At 34.8% G+C, this 20,900-nt stretch overlaps 3 protein-coding genes across 17 annotated transcripts in view; 1 reads left to right on the forward strand and 2 right to left on the reverse strand.

Moving 5' to 3' along the window:
- LOC108135750 (dystrophin) overlaps window positions 1-14,458 on the reverse strand; it is a 165,673-nt gene extending 151,215 nt beyond the window's left edge. For 8 of the 15 annotated variants that reach the window (XM_041709561.1, XM_041709560.1, XM_041709570.1 and 5 more), the window contains exon 1: window positions 14,072-14,457. In XM_041709561.1, the coding sequence (XP_041565495.1) occupies window positions 14,072-14,189 (118 nt within the window). In that variant the 5' untranslated portion in view covers window positions 14,190-14,457. Of the gene's footprint in view, window positions 1-9,002; window positions 9,334-10,180; window positions 10,405-14,071 lie in introns of those variants that run through there. The other 7 variants (XM_041709554.1, XM_041709553.1, XM_041709556.1 and 4 more) reach the window with 4 other exon arrangements.
- Window positions 12,249-13,459, forward strand: LOC108135752 (succinate--CoA ligase [ADP/GDP-forming] subunit alpha, mitochondrial). The gene has a single exon (XM_017256592.2). It carries the CDS (start codon window positions 12,372-12,374, stop codon window positions 13,395-13,397), a length of 1,026 nt encoding a protein of 341 aa, XP_017112081.1. The 5' UTR covers window positions 12,249-12,371; the 3' UTR covers window positions 13,398-13,459.
- A 941-nt stretch (window positions 14,459-15,399) lies between the features above and the next one.
- Window positions 15,400-20,900, reverse strand: part of LOC108135814 (IDLSRF-like peptide) — a 37,236-nt gene continuing 31,735 nt past the window's right edge. Inside the window, exon 4 of the mRNA XM_017256689.2 lies at window positions 15,400-18,508. Within this exon, the coding sequence (XP_017112178.1) occupies window positions 18,361-18,508 (148 nt within the window). The 3' untranslated portion in view covers window positions 15,400-18,360. The remainder of the gene's footprint in view (window positions 18,509-20,900) is intronic.

The raw sequence follows: 20,900 nt of genomic DNA on the forward strand, positions 1-20,900 counted from the left end.
AATTCAATTCAATGGAATTGCGTTCAATGGATCAACTGGCTGAATGACGTACTGATGTCATTACAGTTTGTCGTTCTCTGTTCGACTGATACCCCATATTTGCCCCCACCTTTCGATTCACACCCGCAAACGCCATAAACTTGCTAGTCGTTGTTGTTGTTACGCTTACAAACATTTATTGCCTTCAATTATAAGGCAATAAATTGATATTTTATAGCTTTTTGTTTGCGAGCCTAGTCCGATATGTAAATCGAGAAGAACAAAGTGAAATTGTTCGATGTGTAAGCCGTTAAGCGAGAAATATCGATTTGTCTGCTCAGAAATTATTTTTCCGATTCCTGTCATGATATAAAGTTAGATTATGGCATTATTCTTTTGGCAGCTCCATTGTCTGTCCAAATGTTTTAATGCTTGTTGAAAGTTGCTACATGGAGTGTGAAAAGTTTGTTGAACATGCTCGTTGATTTATTGACAATCTGCTGAAAGCCGATTATTGGGCTTGAAATACCAAATTAAGCTTGCAAAATGGGGAGCGGTGCCTAAATTTGACGCAATTATCAGAAATTTTGTTATTGCGTTATATTCTGAGAATATGTTCAATTAAAATTTGTATTTAAGTGACGATTTGATAGATTTTACTGACAATTTATTTATGTAGATAATTAAAGAATAGAAATAATGAAATTTTTGGATCCTAACTAGTTTGTATTTTGTAGTATTTTTTTTTTTTTTGTCCCAATCTAGCTTGATTCTATATTTTCTGTTAATTTATTGTCAGTATTTTGATACAAGAAAATTTGTGACTCATTTTACAGCTTACGCAATGTATGGCTAATAAAAAAGTAAACTCCTAGTAAAATAGAATTCGATTTGATTTCTTAAAATTTAATTTACTATAAATGCACCCCTTGGGTTATGTAGCGTTCTTCCTGGTTCCAATCTAACTCATTGTAATCTTTTATGTCTAATTCTTTATGGCTTTCTGGTATTATTTTACCAAAGCGTGACCCGCATCGAATGAAATGAAAACAAAAATTATATATGTAAACAATCCAAGCCGAGAACGAGGGAGTGGGACTGCCCTCAACTTCTCTTGGTGTGTTTATTATTGGAAGCCCATTTGGCTTGTGCCGGCGAATACTCGATCCCTCATTTATTGTGGGTCAACAAACAGCACCAACACGCACCGGAATACCACCAACTATAGCGCCATTGAGCAAATATTTATTTGTTTTCCCTGCATGTGTGTCAAGCAACATGGTAGAGGTGAAGGAACTCACATATATGGCCACGAAATTGATAAGCTAACGCAATAGTTCCACCTCTTATCAGTCTAAAAACGAGAGGAACAGAACGCATATAGGCAAACATTACGTTACGCATTGGCTGGAAAATTAAGAGGCAAGCGTTCCGTTCGGCTGAACATCTAAATGAGTGGGATAGTACTTTGAATTGGAATTTAAATGTACTTTAGTACTGGGAATTGATTTTAAATTATATTTCAATGCTTGAAATTTTAAACGACTTGTGTGTATCATTACTTTATAAAATCACTGGCAGTGTGTTCTTAAAACCAGAATTTTTGGACTCACATAAAAATTAATTACAAAACAATATTCAAATATTTATGATTTTAATCAAAATAAGCAACCAAGAAAATCTGTTAATCAATCAATCAACAATCAACCGTGTTTATTTGGACTGTACGCAAAAATACAGACATAATACTTTATATAAACCTACAACTGAAATGAAAAAAATGGCAACTTGAAAAGAATTTGTTTCTTCTTCTGGTTCAGTGCGTTGTGTTTTATTGCCAAGCCCCGCACTCAACAAATTTTCTATAATCTCCCCATGGTTGGCTGAGCTTCTGTTGTCATGACTTTATAATGGAAATTTCAGCTTTCTTTTTGGGCTAGAGAGGGCGGCCCAAAAATTTAATTGCTCGGTTTTACAGGCCATATGGGAAATTTAAACTTTAGCCCCTGCTTTGCGACCGAAATTCCTTTCGCACACTGGCTTTTACAAACTTTCGTGCAATTTCCCGCTGTCTGTTCGTATCTTTCTATTGAGCTGAGTTCGATTACCGGCAACTTTTGTATGGCTTGGAACGTGACTTCTTACGACATTTCATTGCATGTGACATGCATTTTGATTGGAAATCGAACTTACGTACAATACAGTTTATTGCTTTTCCCCTAATTTTGGATTGCTGCAAAACATATGCACATATTTTTTTTATTTTAACAGCTCTTGCTTCATTTTTATGTGCGTAAATTGAGTTTTGCCCGAATTGGTGGGAAACAAAATTGTAAATTCGAGTGCAAAATGTTTTATTCATTGCGAATCTTATTCAGAAATAGTTTAGCAAATTGTGAAGAGTAGAAATGTTTTTTTATTTTAAGAATACTACGACGAATGGTTTAATTAACAATACATTTTGTTTGTTCACAAATACCTGTTACACATAACAACTCTATAACAAGTTTATCACATGGCGCTAATCTTTATATTTATTTATATATTTTACGCCTCGTCGACCGCCTGTTTATAGGTTCCTCAAACACTCTGATCAAATTAAGACATACTTTAAGGCAAGAAACTCAAAGTAAAATGCATCATTTGGGCAAACATTTGAGCCACCTTTGAGCCCGCATAAATTAGAATAAACCAAAGTGCATTTTCAATGGCCCAAAAAGTCTACATATAAATATGTTAATGGTAGAGAGGAATGTCTGGGGCAGGGGAAAAAGCCTGGGAAAACCTGTTTGCAACCAGAAAATGCTGCTGGCAGACACCAGCATGTCCGACACTTTAAGAGTGAGTTTTTTTTTTCCAAAAGCCTTTATCAATGTGGGAGACCAAACAACATGAAAAAATAACAAAACCTGGTCATGTCTACGAAACCCTCAACATCACCCCCCCCAAAAACATCCATTCGCAGTCTCCGCCCCCTCAACTTTGTTGCTATATTTGTAGATACTGAACTGCAAGCGGAAGTTTTAATTCATTTTTCTTGTTCATATTTCTTCAGCGTTCAGAGTTGTTTTTTAACGTAGTTTGGTCAACACTTTTATATCTTTTTTTACGCTTCCGTCGGCTATTGTCGGATGGCCAAAATGTTTACGGGTGTTAATTACGCGGAGTTCAAAAATTTAAATGATTTATTAACGGACTGCAATGGTGTCAGGGTAGTTATAAACGTAAGATATCAAGGTGGAAGCTTCAAGTGGCGTTTTATATAAAAATGTTGTTTAAAACTTAAAACTTCACTGCTTTAAGTGATGAAGAATGTGAATGAGTTAAGTAGGTAATTTCTTATTCCTTAACGTAACTGAACAAATAAACTTCTAACCCTCTTTTCAAATAGTTTTTAGAACAAAATAGTTATATTTGTATTGCCTCAAGACCTTAGGATATACCGTAATTTAAATTATAAAAGCATTTTTAATAAAAACATTGTTTTCACCTCCCAGTTTTTTTTCCCATAGGCTTTTTTTGTTCCCCACTTGCACAACATCTTAGATACTGGTTGTCACTTATCTATAAATATTAATGAAATTATTTAGTCATATCTTAGCCAAACGGCCCACACTAAAAACGCTTTTCGCCTTTTTAAGTTTTTTTGGCGGCTTTGGACTATCTCACTTGCTGACTGCCCACTTTTGCGATTGTCTGTCTGCCTGATGGTGCTCGAAAATTGATTACAAAATCACTTTACCGCCACCGGTTTGGCTGCCGTTCGCTGCTTAAATTTTACGCATTCATTAATGTTACGGATAATTGAATTTACTTATCGCGAAATTCATTCATTCATACATTAATTGCAAGTCAAGCAGCAACGACACGACTTGCATCGTCATCATCACATTTGTGGTTGACAAATTCTGAATTCCCCGTGGTGTTTAGAGCTTAAACTGGTTCTTAAATTGATGTCTCGGTGCTTGAAAAATATTTACTCTCAGTTGACAAAAAAGTTTGAGTAGGGGCTTTAAAAGGGAGTTATTTATTTTAATATTAATGTACATGAGGATTACATAATTTTTATTATTTACTAGTTGGATTTAATTCCTTTTCTTTTTTAGCCCGATTCCATTAAATTTTAATTGCAAAACAGTTAAGCTTCTGTTGACAGGACAATTTGAAGTAATAATTTTTTCGGGTAAAGTGCCAAAGACTCAACGGACTTACATATCTGCAGATGATGCATGTCCCGAAGTCATAAAAGTTCCTTGGTAATTGATTTAAAGAGAGATTGTTGCAAAGCCTTAATATTTTAGTTAGTGTTTTGATGCCTGGAGACCTTAATGCTAAAATAAAATTATGATATAAGTTTGTTCTTTGGCTGCCGTTTGCAGATTTTCCATCGAAATTTGATTTCCTTTTCAATTTGTAGTTTTCTGAACAAACTAAGCTCTTTTGAATATATCGTATGAACAGCAAATGTCTGCCTAAGGAATCTTTTAGTGTAATTTAAAATTGTTGTCTGTACTTCTTGCCATCCACTTCACCCCACGGCTTATTTCTCCGAGGGCTTGTTAAAGCTCGCTTAACTTGAATGCCGCTTCAATTGCTCCGAGCACTCGATCCTGCCTCCTGTTTTTGCTCCTGGTCCTACCGCTTTCGCTACTTCAAAACGAAATGGCTTCCTTGTTATTTTTATGGACGTTATGTAAGTGAACGAGCCTGTGGCCCTTGGAACCGCCATAATTGATAGGGGTTTAAGTATGTGTATTTCCCCCGCCCTTGAAAGCGTGAGAATTGGCAGCATTCGAGTCATGTGTTGTTCATTTATATGTAGCGAATCGCTAGTGGAAATTATTGGACAAATAAAGACCGGACATATACACACACTCTTGTGTGGAAAATACAGATGTGCATCTGATAGTTTGTATTTGCCGCTTGCTTTATTTAATTCCTGTCAATTAAGTAATGTCTGTTTGTTGTTTTTATTCCTGGAGGCATTTTAATTGAATTCCCTGGCAGATGGACCGCGAAAGGCACTCAGTTAAATGTTTGTTTATCTGTTATGCGCTTGAGGATTTATTTATCTACCGCTGGATACACAATTCACGCATCCCTCATAACAATTTAAAGAAAGCTTAACTGAACGATGCCATTTTTTATCAGTTGTAAAAGATGTTATCACAAGCTTTGATTCAAAACAAACAATGACTGTAGATAAATGTAAGTGTACCTGTTTGTTTGGAAATGGATTTTAAAACGATTAGTTACATTAATTGAAAACAAATTAAATGAAAAGCCTGATATGAATATAAAATATTATAATTTTTAAGGCATTTGAAAGTAGAAAGACAGTTACAATATAAATATATTTAGAAAAATTTCTTATCTTTTATTTTTATATTCAAATTAGTAAACCTTCAATCCATCAATATTTAATTGATATTAAAACTGAATATAAAACTGTACAAAGTGGAAAGCATTGCATAAATGTTTACTTATAAAGAAGATAAAAGTTCTGAAAAATCGTCATTAAGCGAACCACGTTTCTTGATATCAATTTAAAGTGTGATAGGTGCCACAGTTCGATCACAGCCAATATATATATATATATAAATATACAGGCGGACGATATTCCATTGCTGACCTTATTTGTTATCAAACTTGACATTATTTTGAAGTGAATTCAATTGATTGACTGGCTGTCATATCCATTGGTAACTTTGGCATTCAATGACAACTTATGTGTACGATGCGCATAAGATCCAGACTCTGGACTGACATAAAGTTGCGAAACGCACTGTCTGTTCAGGTGCACTCGAGGCAGACTGTTAAACACTAGACAAGCACCTGGAGACCGACAAGTCGTTGGCTGTAGTCAAACAATGTACGTAACTAAAAATAAACATGGCACAAACTGTCGACCGGCTTTAATCAATATTTTGCCATTGCTCACCCTCGCACACTAGCAATTAACAATAACAATAACAGTAACAATAACAAGTTTAGGCGAACGATAACTAACTAGAAAGTTTTTCCAGCCAATAAGGTAAAAATCGAAAAGCCAAACATTGCAGAAACAAAAACAGGCAAAGATTGTTAAGTGAAATGTTGGCCAACTTCACTTGACCAAAAGGTAAGTATCTCTTTCTCCCTCCTTTCTCCATATATCCCCATCATTTCTCACACCAGGCTTATAACCATTGAGGCGTTACAAATCATCGACTGCAACTGATCGTTTACCATTTTGACATATCGATGCATGCACACGCGTACTGTGCATTATGGTATTTTCAACTGAATAAACTTGGCGCCCTTTCTCTTTTCGTAAGATATATGCTCCTATATATGTACGCCTGCGATTGTTCCCCATGATTCTTCACTGGCACGCAACATCGATCAATGATAAGACAGTTTGAGTTATGAATTGAATTTATTATTCGAATTTCAGCGGGTGGGCAGACTCTGAGATCGCTGTGAGGCGTGGCTGCTATTTTGTGGGGCGTATAGATTGATTGCCTTAATAATAATTGAATGGGAAATTATTGGCGGTCTTTCGGCGAAGAGAACAGGGAGATCTATTTTAGATTGGCTGTTTCTGGGCGAAGGTATCTCTTTGTTCAATTTCAATTATTTGATTGAAACTTTTATCAATTGTATCAACGTCATATCTAAGGCAGACAATATTCTTTAAAGTATAGTTCATAGCGGTAGTTGTTTGTGATTTTCTTGAGATGTTAAAGTGGCTTGAGTATTGTGTATTTTTTTTTAATAAGGTTCCAGATATTTATAGCCCCTAAATTCCCCGTTGAATTTAACTAATTTATTTAGATTTATAAATCGAACTAATCTAACTAATCTAACTAATCTAGCACAAATCGTTCAAATCGTTGAACCTGCAAAAGATAACGTATTGCCATTTATTTGCAACTGTAGCTGTAAATGCTAAATTTTTCTGAACTAACCTTGACGGTTGTGATACAACCTGATCAAACCCTTGAAAACCAATAACTCCCCCAAATTTCCATTAAGCACTTACCCCTACACTCCACTTTTCCCAACAAGTTACCTACAAAATCCAATCAAGCAATAAACAAATGGGAACCCATTAACCAAAAAAAAGAGCAAAATAGCAAGAATAACAAATTGCAAGTTGTAGTTGGAGTAATTTTTTATGGGCGTGCGCATTTTTTTACTCTTTGGTGTGTGTTACTTGGATATGAGTTGGAAGTGGAAGTGTGTGCTCTAGATCCAAGTCAGCGATTCCAGGCCGAAACACAAAAACACCAAAAATCAAACAAAACCCGACACATGTGGCCAAATGCAAATGCGCATTTTGTCGCATTCCAAGCCCAGCTGGTCGAGTTGATCCGAACTGGTGGCTTTGCCGGTTTTTTAGCCGCAGACAAACTAGTGCCTAATGCCATCCGAATTCGAAATTGCAAAAACAAGAAAACATATTTGTGTTCACTCTTATAAATTAAAAAGAACATTCTTTTGCACATGTTCTTCTAAATGATTAAATAACATATACTTGGTTTAAATTTATTTGACTTAATATAATAATACATATTTGAATACATTTATAATAAATAAAATGCGCTACTTACTATAAAACTCACTCTTTTTAGAAAACTCAAATTTTTAAAACGTTTTTTTTAAGCTTTGAAAGAGAGTTTGAATGGAGGCTAAATTCATTTTATAACCAGTTTTTTATAATACAAAAAAAATGCACATTGAATTGAGAATTCTAAAACTAAAAGCTTTCCGAATTTGAATCGGCTTGCCACATTGTTGGTCGGTAATACAATATACCCTTACATTTTTCACTGTTAGCTATTATAAAAACCCACACACATTCGAGCTCTCGCACAAATTGGTGCGGTTCGTATCTAAATCGAGTCTCAATTACACACGAGCAACAGCCCCCCTATTACCACCAATTTTCCACCCCCTTCCCTGGCGGTTGGATTCTCATTAACTGAGCGCGGGTTACGCAGAGCATTCGGCTGTGGAGCGTTGGCAACCACCGTCTATAAACCGAACCACACCCTCCCCACTGACTTTTTCACTAGCCCCCTCAGAACTCAACCGACTTTGCATTCGCTTGATCATTAAATGCTTAACCAAATGAGTTAAGGCGATATATCTGTGGTTGTGAACGGGGTGTGTGCCATCACTTTGTTGTTGCTGTACACTTGGCGAAATTGTGATGGTTCTTTTTTATTTCGGATCGCTTTGTTCTTGAGATAAAGAAAGTAATGGAATGTTGAATTGTAACTTTTGCTAATTAAAAATTTAAATTTTTAACTGGGAATTTTTAAATCAAAAATGTATTTTCGTAATTCCATTGATTTGTTTTTTGATTTTCCACAAAAATATGTATAATAAATTGGACGTTGATAATGAGCCATTTATAAGTTTTTGGTATTTTTTATATATTTTTTTATATTTAAAAAGCTGATCTTGAATAAAATTATTCTGGCATAATTTTTAATTTATTTTAAGAAATAAGAACTTTCTCTCAGTGATATGCATATGTTTCTGTAAGTGCGGGCAACATGTGGACGTCTGTTTGTCTGCGACTCATAAGTCGCTCTTGCAGCTAAAGAAAGCATGGAAAATATTTCAGCAATGTGAAATGGGGGCACGAGTTCTGAGCTCTCGAAATGATTGCACTCCCCTCCACTCAATGGGGTTAATTTTCGAGCAGGGGGTGGGTAGGATCATCCGTTGAGTTTTTTGTAATTATCTCCGAACATGTGTGGGAATAAATGAATACAAAATACTATTTTAAAAAAGTTTCGACTTCACATAAGAGTGGGAAATGTGACTTGCAATAAAAGCGAGAAAGTAATTGCTTAAAAATATTATGCAGTTTGTTGTTCAACATGCAGCCTAAAAATAATTTTTGGTTAACAAATTATGATGTATTGTAAAACAACGTTAAAATAAATAAAAAAAAAAACAAATTAAAGTTTTCGTAGAAGGAATATTTCCCTAAAAGAAAATTGTAAAAAAGGCTGTTGATATCTTACCAATTAAAATTCCTGGTTCCATAGTCGTAATAATCCTTGGTACGCCTAATCCCAGTAGCGAATTGGTTTCGTTTCGAAAAAAGTTAAAATCACAAGGCAAACATAAAATCTATGCTTTTCAAGGTCGGATCGAATTAAATTATAAAATTTCGTTGAATCACATGGAGCACAATTCGGGATATTTATTTCGATTTGATTGATCGGCTTCGCGGAATGGCAACTGATATCGCCACATTCCTTTTTTTTTACCACTTTCGCACCTTTTTGTTTTGTTTAACGTTTCGTAATAATTCGCTTTAATTGCTTAAAAGGGAAGGTGTGCCAAGAAATTCTACAAAAACGAACAAAAATGTTAGTTGACACTTTTTTGTTTGTTTTCCAAACAGACTTTTGTGTTAAATTTTCCACCAAAAAAGCAAACAACTTTTGCGCATGCGCAAAGACGAAAATAAACAAAAGAAAGCGTGGAACAAAAGGAGTATGGAAAAGAGCGGGAGTCACGCAACTACCGTTAGGATTTTCCTCTGCTTTTAATGAGTTTTCTTGTTTGTTTGCCTGCCATTTGTAAGTTTAACAAGCTGCCTTGTTTACCTATTTGATTGTTTTATTTATTTTTTTTTACCTTTTCTTTATCAATTTCTTATGAGATATCACACAGGTGCGCTCTCCCTCTGCCTCTTTCCTTCGCGCATCATCCTCCCTCGCTCTCTTTAAAAAACAAACACCGGTTGAAAGGCGAACGTTGGAAATGGCCGGAACAGGCGGTATAAAAAGCGAAAACCAGAAATGAAACGTGTGGAAGTGGTACAGACAACAGTTTTGTTGTTGCAATCGTGGGTAATTTGTGAGTCAAAGAATCAAGAATGTGTGTGTATGTATATGTGTGGATATTCGAAAAAAGAGTTAAAAGCAGCCAAAAACCCATTAAAAACCAAGGCAAAACATCGCATTGGGCTTACAAAATGACATTCCCTCCACTTCCTGATAAAATTCTTAAAAATTTGTTATTATTTCTGCACTTTTGTTTAAACAACTTGTGGCTCACTCACACACACACGCGTACACCTTGAACTTGCGTCAGCTCTTTTTTTATGATTTTCTTTATTTTCTACTCATTTTGGTTACCACTTCTTTTGCACATTTGCCTTTTTTGGCTTTACAACTTTAGAAACACACACTTTTTGCCATTCATTTTTGTGTAATTTCTTTTTCTCGGCTTAAAACGACGGCGGCATTAAAAATCGAAAAACTACATGTCGGTTTTCGGGAACGTTTTATGTCTTTCCTCTCCTAAGTCCACTATTACTGTTTTTAAAGATTGTCGTACTTTAAAAATAATCAGACTTTACTTTTATTTCTTCCGCGTACTTGTGCTGTCCATTTGAAGCTTATGAAGTTTGAGCGGCTAATGGCTGTTAAACCTATAGGAAACATCGGAATTTTTCAAAACACGGTTGATCTCTACTCTCTGCTGCCTGTAAGAGAGAAGGGTTCTCTTATGAAGAGAGTTGTTCCATTCCCAATTGGAATCTCTCTCTCCTACTATGTTAGATCATCGTTCTCCTAACATTAATGTTAAAGCCGACGTTATGGGGAAACCAACGATTAAGCTGGTCGTTAAAAAAACGATTATTTTGAATTTCGAATTGAAGCAAATTAAAGCGTCAAGTAAAACAGAATCTTTCTTAAAGATTTTACAAAGTGCCATCTTCTTAAAGAAAATAAATAACTCAATTATCGATGGCAGTAACAGTTCAAGGTAGTTAATAGGGTTTGTATAGGCAGATAGAGATGGGGAAAAAGTTCGTCAAAGTGCATGAACCTACAAAATATATATGTTTACCGATGCCTACTAGATACAACAGAAAAAATAGTCGTTAAACAAAAGCGGAAGGATTTTCCTTGACAAATAAAAACAAAGAAATAAATAAATATCGTTGTTTCCCATCAAAAGCATCGCGAACATCGATGTCTATGTAAGATCATCGTTCTCCTAACGTTTTTATCCTATTTAACATAGTAGGAGAGAGAGACTCCAATTGGGAATGGAATAACTCTCTTCAGCTCTTGCGGAACGATGGGAGTGTGGGGGTGGTCGTTCCTTATACTCTGCTAAGAGAGCCATCGTATTGGGAACGATGGGACCGTTTTAGAAGTCCAAAAGCGATTTGAAACGATCTCTCTTATTGGAACGCGTTGCAGCCCAACTGGCTGTGAGAGAGAGGCAGAGCGGTAAGCGCGCCTTTAACACGTTTCAATTTCAGTTGTTGCGTTCGCAAAGTCAGAGAATGAGAGGAAGATCGCCTATTGGAATTCAATTGAAATCGAATCGAAATAAATTCAAGGGCTGATCACAGTGGGTCAATTTAAACAGAAAACGAGTCTTTTAAAATGTACATTAATTACCCATCCAAAATTGTATTTCAGCAGAATATTTACAAAAGTACTGAAAAGTTAGCAGACTTTACTGAGACAATTAGTCAACTATGTAAGCGTTATAATTTAAACATCAAAACTTCACGCCGATCTTGGGGCATTGATAAATTTAAGCTTAAAATTAAATGGTTTCCAACATATGCTCTTACTTACTTATTAAAATTCTATCATTAGAAAAATTTAATTTATTTTAAGCCTACCACTACTTCAAAAACATCATTTGTAATTTTGCAGAACATATTCAATAACACGTTTGCCAAGTTTTAAAAAGAAATATTAATTGTGTTTTTTATTAATATGGTTTATTTTTTAACTTGCGGGAGTTCATAATTTAAAAGCTTTTTTTAATATATACTTTAAAACTTATTGATGATACTTTTTAAAGTGTGAAAGGTAAAAAAAATGTTTTAAGAAATTAATTTTAGTTAAAACACCTTAAAACATTATGATGAAAAAAGTGGCTTACATTATTTTTAAACATTTGAGTAATGAATCACAAGAAAAAAATATTTTTAAAAGCTTTAAAGTATGAATAATGCATACGGTCATCCGCATAGACCACAAATTCAATTGTTCGGTTTTCTGATAAAGCAAACTATTTATTTTTGCACGAAACAAGTTATAAATTATCTACTGATATCAATAAGTAGTGGGTATCTCATCTTCCATAATTATTCATAATATCTTTGTCCATATAGTAGTTGTATTTCTGTGTTAAATCATTAAATTTAGTCAGCACCAACAACATTACTTATATGTTAAACACTTAATTTTCATAATTGAACAAAGCAGGCGCTGTCACAAAATTCCATATGCATTTTTCTGTCTATCCCTGTAATCCGGCAAACACTTTCGGCTAGAGGTCTGTTCGAAATCAAGCCCAAAAAATTTAACTTTTCGGCACCAAAAAAAAAACGGAAGGAGTCTGATAAAATGTCCATAAGTCGGGGAAGCAAGATGTTGCTGCGGGCGAATCCTCTCCAGATTTTGAGGCGTAGCAAGGCGGACTATGGGAAAACGGTGTGCAACCTAAAAATCAACAAGGAAACCAAAGTTTTAGTGCAGGGATTCACCGGAAAACAGGCCACATTCCATTCGGAGGAGTCCCTGAAGTACGGCACCAACATCGTGGGCGGAGTGAATCCCAAAAAGGGCGGTACGGAGCATTTGAAAAAGCCCGTTTTTAAATCGGTGGCCGAGGCGGTGGAAAAGGTGAAACCAGATGCCACCGTGATCTTTATACCACCACCCTCCGCCGCCGAGGGAATATGCTCGGCCATCGAGAATGAGATTGGATTGATTGTGGCCATCACCGAGGGTATTCCACAGTCGGATATGGTGAGGATATCGCAGATGTTGAGGTGCCAGGAGAAGTCACGCCTGCTGGGACCCAATTGCCCCGGCATTATATCACCTGATCAGTGCAAAATCGGCATAATGCCGGGCGATATCCATAAAAGGGGCGTTGTGGGCATTGTCTCGCGGTCGGGAACATTGACCTACGAGTCCGTCCAGCAGACCACGCAAGTCGGTTTGGGCCAGGCTCTGTGCATTGGCCTAGGCGGAGATCCCTTCAACGGAACCAGCTTCATAGATGCCCTCAAGGTCTTTCTGCCCGACAAAGAGATCAAGGGCATCATCATGATCGGCGAGATCGGAGGCACCGCCGAGGAGGAGGCAGCCGATTATCTCAAGGAGCACAACACCGGATGCGAGGCCAAGCCCGTCGTGGGCTTCATCGCCGGCCAGACCGCTCCGCCGGGTCGTCGAATGGGCCACGCCGGCGCCATCATTTCGGGTGGCAAGGGGGCGGCCAAGGACAAGGTCGCCGCCCTCGAAAAGGCGGGCGTCCGCATGACCGCCAATCCCTGTCATCTGGGCACCACGCTCCTCGAGGAGATGATCCGCCTTAAACTGGTGCCCAAGCCGGAGGCGAAGGCCCAGGCTGGCAAGAAATAGGATCAGACGGCAAATATTTTCGTTTTTAATAAACGACCTTATGGCTTTCAGTGCTCTTTTAATTTCACAAATTTGATTTTTACATAATTAATTGATTTTTGATGGAGACCATACGCTAAAATAATTAAAAGGCAGCTGGTTATCTTTTTAAAAACTAAATTACTTGCTTTAAGCAGTTGAATATGTCTGGTTGAACTATATCCATTAAATACAATATAAATAAAACATATTTTAAATTATATGTGTTTAATTTGGATAATATTGTTCCTTTGAATATACCATAATTGCTTATAAATCATGGTCGTTCTATATTATTCAAAATTTGAGTTCATAAACAATTGCTGAAAGGGGTGGCTTCGGTTATAATTGTGACAATAATAATGCCTAGAGAAGTGCTAAAAACTTCAGTAGCCAATATATTATTGGCTTGCCGTTGGCCATTTTAATATGGTTAAAAAGTTGTAATATTTAATACCATCGAATTTTTCCATAATATACAATATTCCACCCATGTTTCTTTATATTATTTCTATTTTTCTGTATGCATAAGTTTTGTCTGCAGTGGCGTTTTATCATGAGTTTGATATCAAAAATTGTTGCTTTTTAAAGCCTATGACAAACATAAGATAAGCGGAAAATAATTTGGCCACGGCCCAGACAGAAACCAGACTCACCCATTGTTTTAACCCGAAATTCTTCGTAGTCCATTAGGGGAGGAGTTTCGGCTCCTCGAACGGTGTCCAGTAAGTCCTCATCGCTATAAACAGAATCGTAATCGCTGGGATCATGCATTATTTAGATCTTTAATTTGTTTGAATAAATCACTGAGAGACACTCAAAACTGTTGCATACTCTTAGGCAGCTAAAGTATTCACTTGGTGTTTAATTTTTCGTTAATCTTATTTAAGGAAAAATATAGAATTGGGAAGACGTATTAGAAAATGCAATTAATTGAAATGCTAATCCCGGAAAAACTCGAGGGGACTTTATGGCACTCGGAGCCACCGGTAATGGAGGATCGAGAACCGAGAGCACCGACAACCGCATGCGCTTCCAAATTAAACACGACTAAGGTGGGACAAGGGTTTTTGCCGCCGTTCTGCGTTCTCAGCTAATCAAGAGCAAATACTATGAAGGCTATCAAAAACAACACACAAATCTACAGACTGATTAGAATATCAAGTAGTATAACAAGTAGGAACTTCTTGGTCAAGCATATAGGCTACAGGATAACCCTTACTTCTAATTTTGAATTTAAAAAAATCTACATTTAGAAGATGAGTGTAAATCTTTTAAAATCGAAATAAAAAGTCTTTCCATAAAATGAAAAAATGGAAAAAATGGAAAATTATGGAATAAATACTGTGAATCGAAGCTAAAACAAATTGAGAATTATAGCGTCTTTAAGGGTTTTGGAAAACAGTATTCAAACAAATTATTCTTAAACGCATATATTTTCATTTCTGAAATATTTACAGTCAAACAATTTGACATCCAATATAGTTTGAGTTAATAATAGGGGACTTAAATACCGAAACATTTCGTTATGTCTGATATACCCATATAATCTCTAAGAATACCGGGTATAAAAACATACGCTTTTATTTGCACGAGAGCGCGTGCTATCTCCGCACTCACTCTCCCTCAGCGAAAGTAATTAGGGAGAAGTTCTTAATAACTGTGAGTGCAAGCGAGACGCAAGCATATATCTTATCGCCCATGTAGAACTTGGACTGAGATAGCTTACGACTGTCGTCCGCCTGGAATTCCTTCAATTAATTAATGCATTAGAGTGATAGCCGTACATTAAAATTGTTAAGGTGTAAAAAACAATCGAAAGAAAGAAACTAGAAAAGTTACTTTTCCTTAAAATAGTTTGATAACGATATTAATAAATTTAATGATACCTATCCTCAGTGTAATTCCAAAAACCATTTCCCATTAACTGAACTACGCATGATATTTTTTGTTTTTAAAACAGCACACCAAAGAAATAGCATCATTGGAATGTTAAAAATTTTATTTAAATTTTCGTTTCGTCTTTTTCTGTATGGTTTTCTGCAATTCTAATTATAATGCATTTACACATAGACTAGTTTAGCTTGTAGTGTGTTTTTCTTCATAAAACTCCAATTTGTTCATCTGTATTTAATTCAAACTTTAAATGTTGTTTTGGATTTGCATATAGTTTTTTTTGTTTGATTTTTGAAGAGCAATTTTTCTCTTATTGCTGGAGTATTTTGTTCGCTACGTTTATTTTCAGTAACTGATATGTTTTGTTTACTCGTTTCATTTAAATATGTTTCAACTATTTCTTGTGTATTTTGTTTCTGGTGGTTTTGATATTTCGTAATTCGTCTAGCAACTTAAATAACCGTTTAAAATAAATTTAAAATAAAATTAACGTCAAATAACATTTAACAAAGCTTGTATATTATTTTGTTATATAAAAATGTGTTGTTCAGCATTGTAAAATTGTTTCAGCGTTTTAAGAGTTCAATGGGTCAGTTTTGGTATTAAAACCCTGAAACAAGTAACAATTTATATAAATGGATTCTAATAAAGAAAAACAGAAAACAATCAAACAAAAGTTACAAAATTTCCCTTGGTGTGATTAGCTATAAATTTGTTTATATATAATTTTCTTAAAGTTATTTAATTTTCAACTTTCTTTTCGTCTTCATATTTGATATGTTTTTGTTAATTGATATGTTGCATATATTTTGTATTTCATAGATTCTTGTGTGTTTGTAACTTTTGCAGTTTTGTTTCTTCTTTAGCAAGAGATCTGCTGATATGTATGCGATATAAGTTTTGTGGCTTATAATTAAAAGATGTCTATGTTTTGTATATAGCATTTGTATATTAAAATCTAAAAAAATATTCACAAGGAAAAAAACGTTTTTTTTTTTTAGATTTTTATAGTTTTTGTAGATATTAAAATTATTTAAAATGTACAGGCGAATATGTTTTGATGGAACGCAAAAACAAATTATCACTTTGTTGTTTTTAATTTTCGTGTTTGGTTTATCCATTTCATTTGCATCGATTATGGAATTCGTAGTTTGTCTCCTTTATTTACATGGGGAATTACCTCACATCCTCTTTTTATCATATACATATATATATATATATAATTCAATGGATCAGTTTCTGTTCATAGTCATTCATTTAATATTACTCTTGACTTGTTTAAGTTTCTTCGAATAAATATTTTTCATAATTATATTTTAAATAGACGACTATATAATTAAAATGTTTGTTTTTTTTTTTTTCAAATAAATAATTATAGTTTACTTCTGCTGTAGTTGTTGTATGATCTATCAGCTAATTCAAGGTACTTATAACTCCATTAAATTTTCGGTTTAATCTTAAGAAATTGCCTTTAACGTTGGGTTTTTAATTTCTCCTCTGATTTCTATTCGTTTTAGTTACTTGTCACACTATCTGGTCAACAATTCCGTGCTCCGTTTAAAGAATGTTTGAATTAGAGAATTCTTAGACTAGGTAGTAAGGTGTTTATGTGTTTTGAGAGCCAATTTTAATATCTGCCTAGATAATATTCCAAATTGTTTGGGTCAGTTTTTGTTCTCTGGCAATCAAAATTGGCCCCCAAAACGTGAGAATCTCATTTTGGTTACAATTTGCTTTTGTGTGTTTTTTTCGTCTAAGAAATATATATGTTGAAAATTGAGTAATGTTGTGTGTATTATTTTGAAATAAAGGTTAGGCTTTACAACTATTTGTTTTGAATATATAACTTGAGTTCTCTCATTGATATTTTTTAGACACTCAAAACGTTCCGTGAATTATGCAACTCAGAACCAATTCTTCAACTGCTGCACAATAGCTCGACATAGATATTTTAGTTACTATAACGTGTGCCTAGTTTATTAATTAATTTCTCTGTTGTATTTGAAACATTGAAGTTCTTCTTCTACTGGAAACAACAATAGCTGCAGGGCTTTCTCTACATTTACTGACTAAAACTAAACAAATATTCAATATTTTTATAGTTTATAATAAATAGACGGTTATCGAAAGAAGATAAGTGTACGGGTAAGTACGTAAGAAAATGGTTGGAAGGTTCTTTACTGATAGCCTCGGTTGCCGATTTGCATACATTGTTTTTGTAGGGACTTTAGTTTTGAATACCATAAGTGACGGATCTAAGAAGCCTTGAAACACTTTACATATACATCAATAAAAATGTTCAATATCCGTATACATATATATGTTTCAGAAAAAGTTCGTTATATAAACACTGATATATTTTCGTTTTTTTTTTTTTTGTTTTGTTATTTGTTTTACTTTTTTCTTTCACTTTTTTAGTATTTTGCCAAACGATCCTGCTTCCACATTTTATTTTTCCTAGTTTTATGAAGTTTTTTTCTGCAATGTTCTGAAATTTGCGCATAGATTTTCTCAAAAAAATATATAGATCGCGATAGAAACGCAACACATAAAGAAAGTCTAAGAAAGAGCGCAGAAACTTGGGAGAAAGCTTGAGATTTGTTTTTCGTTTGATAGCAGCCGATTTGTTATCGAAATTTTGGTTGTTCTTGTATATGTATTTTCTCTTCGCCATTATTTTTTTGTAGCTTTTTCGTGATCTTTTGCAATTTTTTTTAAGTTTTTGGTTTGCTTGATTTTGTTTTTTTTTTTATAAAAGTGTTTGAAAAACGAAAATAAATCAACTTAAAGATTGGGTAAGAAGGTTTTGGAAAGCAAAATTATACCCAAAAATAGAGTTTGAGAAAATATCTTTTGGCTGAAATGAACTGGGGTGTTTGTGTGTGTGTGTGTTTTTGTCAGCGGATGATGAGTGTAGGTATGTGTGGATGTGTGTAATTCGCATTTAATAATTGTAATTATCGTAGGGCGTGCCCAAATACGAATAGAAATTAGGATTGATGGGCTGTGCGTGTGCATAATAAAATCCAGAAGCCGGATCTGGCGCTACTCAGTCGAGGAAGCCGGTGTTGACCAGCTTCTCCAAGAAGAACTTCACATCGCCCAGCTCCGAATCCTTGATGCCCAGCGACTTTAACATGCCAAGATCCCCGTTCTCCACCGCCATGAAAACCGAGCGCAAGTGTTCCAAGTCCGATCTGCAAAATAGGATGTAAAACCAAACCGAATTAGATGGGGTTTGTTTTCAGCTTGTCCTTGCGATTAAATAAAGTTTTTTAATAATGTTTTCTTGGCAAACGACTTAAGCCACGGAAAGGGAGAGGGTGTGTAGGTAAGGGAATTGCCCTCTGCAGTCTCTAATTGCTGTTTAGCTCTCAATTGTTCTTGGGGTAAAAAGAAAAATTGTGCTGCCGTGGTGTTGAACATTTTATTTATGGTTTATTTAAATTAAGAATTTTTAATCAAGGCATTACAAAGTAAATATTCCATATCTACCAGTTCGAAAATGGCATTTTTGGCAGCACACATAAATAATGTTTAATATTTTAAAATATAAATATTTAAAACATAATCTTATTCATGACCCAGTTTTTGGCAGAACATATGTTGTATCGACTATGTAAACCGAATATTTTGAGAACAGCTAAGATATCATATATTTGAATACAAAATATTTGGTTCGATAAGTATACATTTTTGAGCTGGGAATATATTTACAAGATAAGTAAAGTATTTTATATATTTATTCCAGTTTTATATGTTTTGATATATAAATTTATAGATATTTTGAAGCTTGAGGAGAATATTTGAAAAAGTTTCTTAAAATCCTACGCAGTAATTTCATACCGCTTAACTTTTACTTCAATTTTCTTACTTTAAGCCCACAGTGAACTTAAATAATGAGAAAAAGCTCCTCAAACGCACTCGCTGGCATGGACACACACAGGGCAAGTTTTAGCTGTGCTGCGGTGGGTCTCAAATTATACGCTTTGCTTAATTAATCCCTGCAGGTAACGTTCGGCTGTTGCTGCTCATGCTATTGTTGGTTGTATTATTGCTTTTGTGGCTTGTATCCTGGGGTGTCCTTTGACCCAAACCATATTTTGCTGCTTTGTTGCGGCTGCTAGATAAACTTCATTATCATCAGCATAATTAGTAAAGTGAGTGGGAAACCTTAAGGTCGATTACACAGAAACTGAACACTGGAAAAACATTAAAATTCCACTTTTTAAGATACTTAAAAAAATATGTTGAGTTTGATTAACTCTTAGTTACTTATTTGATATAAAAAGTATATGTTTTGTAAAACAAACAGGGGGCTTCCTGTTTTTAAATATTGGGCAAAGAAATTTTAGGTCAAAAGTCATGAATTAAAATATATGTTTTGTGATCTTTATTTCTTTTGTTATATCACTTTCTTATTTTGGATTGTTAAAATTTAATAGCACTCTAATTTGAAACAGATTTTATTACCAGTAAAAGTTTATCGTTTAATATTAAACAAGAAAGAAAAGAAAGCTTTGATAGCTATATTTTGATTTTTATTTCGATTTTCCCATTCTAAAGTCAAACACTTTAAGGCAAAAAGTCTTCGATTTTTCTTTCTGTGCATGCGGGAGGGCAAGCAAGAGTGCAAAATACACATTAATAATTTTTGTGCGTGTCTTGTGGTTCGAGTACATCCATTCTACTCCATTCCCTTTCTTCGCCCCCCGTTTCTCGGATAGAGACTTAAGCTGGGTGGAGTGACATTATGACACTTGGGCGATTAATTGCCTTGATGAAATTGTGTAAATTTCCAGCATAGCCAGACAGACAAAGACCTCTTATATTACACGCAGTCCCCCTATTTCTCTGGCCTTTTCTGTGTCTAGCTAATTTATCAACATGTGCGTGAAGGCAATTTTTGTTCGTGTCCTTTTGTTTGGCCCACAGGTCGAAATCCTGTGCCTGCATGGCCCACAGTTTTATGATTATTATTATTATTGCCACTCCAACTCACCTTGTGGTTAGTTTTTGTTGTACTAATTTAATGAAAATTTTTCTTTCATGTTTTGTGCCTCTACTCACTTCTCAATGTTTATATTTGGGCATCCCCCTCGTTTGTGTTCATTTCACTTGTTGTTGTTTTTGTTAATTAAAATTTGGCTTTGTTTATCTTGGAAATTGTAGCTTGACGCAGGGGGGGGAGAATGCCTGAAGTATAATGTAATTAAGACAGCTGGAAACACATGTTTGGGCCTAACAAAGCGTAATTGACAGGGTTAAAAGCGTAAAAAAGGCTTAAAAGGCTTTATTTTACTAGCCACAAGCCGAGTCAAGCCACAAGTTCTAAGCATTCTTTTTATGTAAATCCCAAAACTGACAGATTTATAGAAAATGCAAATCCTTTTTTTTTAAATCACTATACAAAAAAATGTCCCAAAAGTATACTAAGGCCTACTGCCCCTTTTCATAATTTAATTCATTAGGCATGGACAAATATTTTGTTTGCTTAGGACAAGTCTAGCAAATGGTTTAAAAAAAAAAACACAAGCCATAAAGAAGCTCTTCATAAAATAGAACTGAAAAAAACAGAATATGATAAAT

Source organism: Drosophila elegans, unplaced genomic scaffold (assembly GCF_018152505.1).
Source record: "Drosophila elegans isolate 14027-0461.03 unplaced genomic scaffold, ASM1815250v1 contig_476, whole genome shotgun sequence".
NCBI classification, from domain to species: domain Eukaryota; kingdom Metazoa; phylum Arthropoda; class Insecta; order Diptera; family Drosophilidae; genus Drosophila; species Drosophila elegans.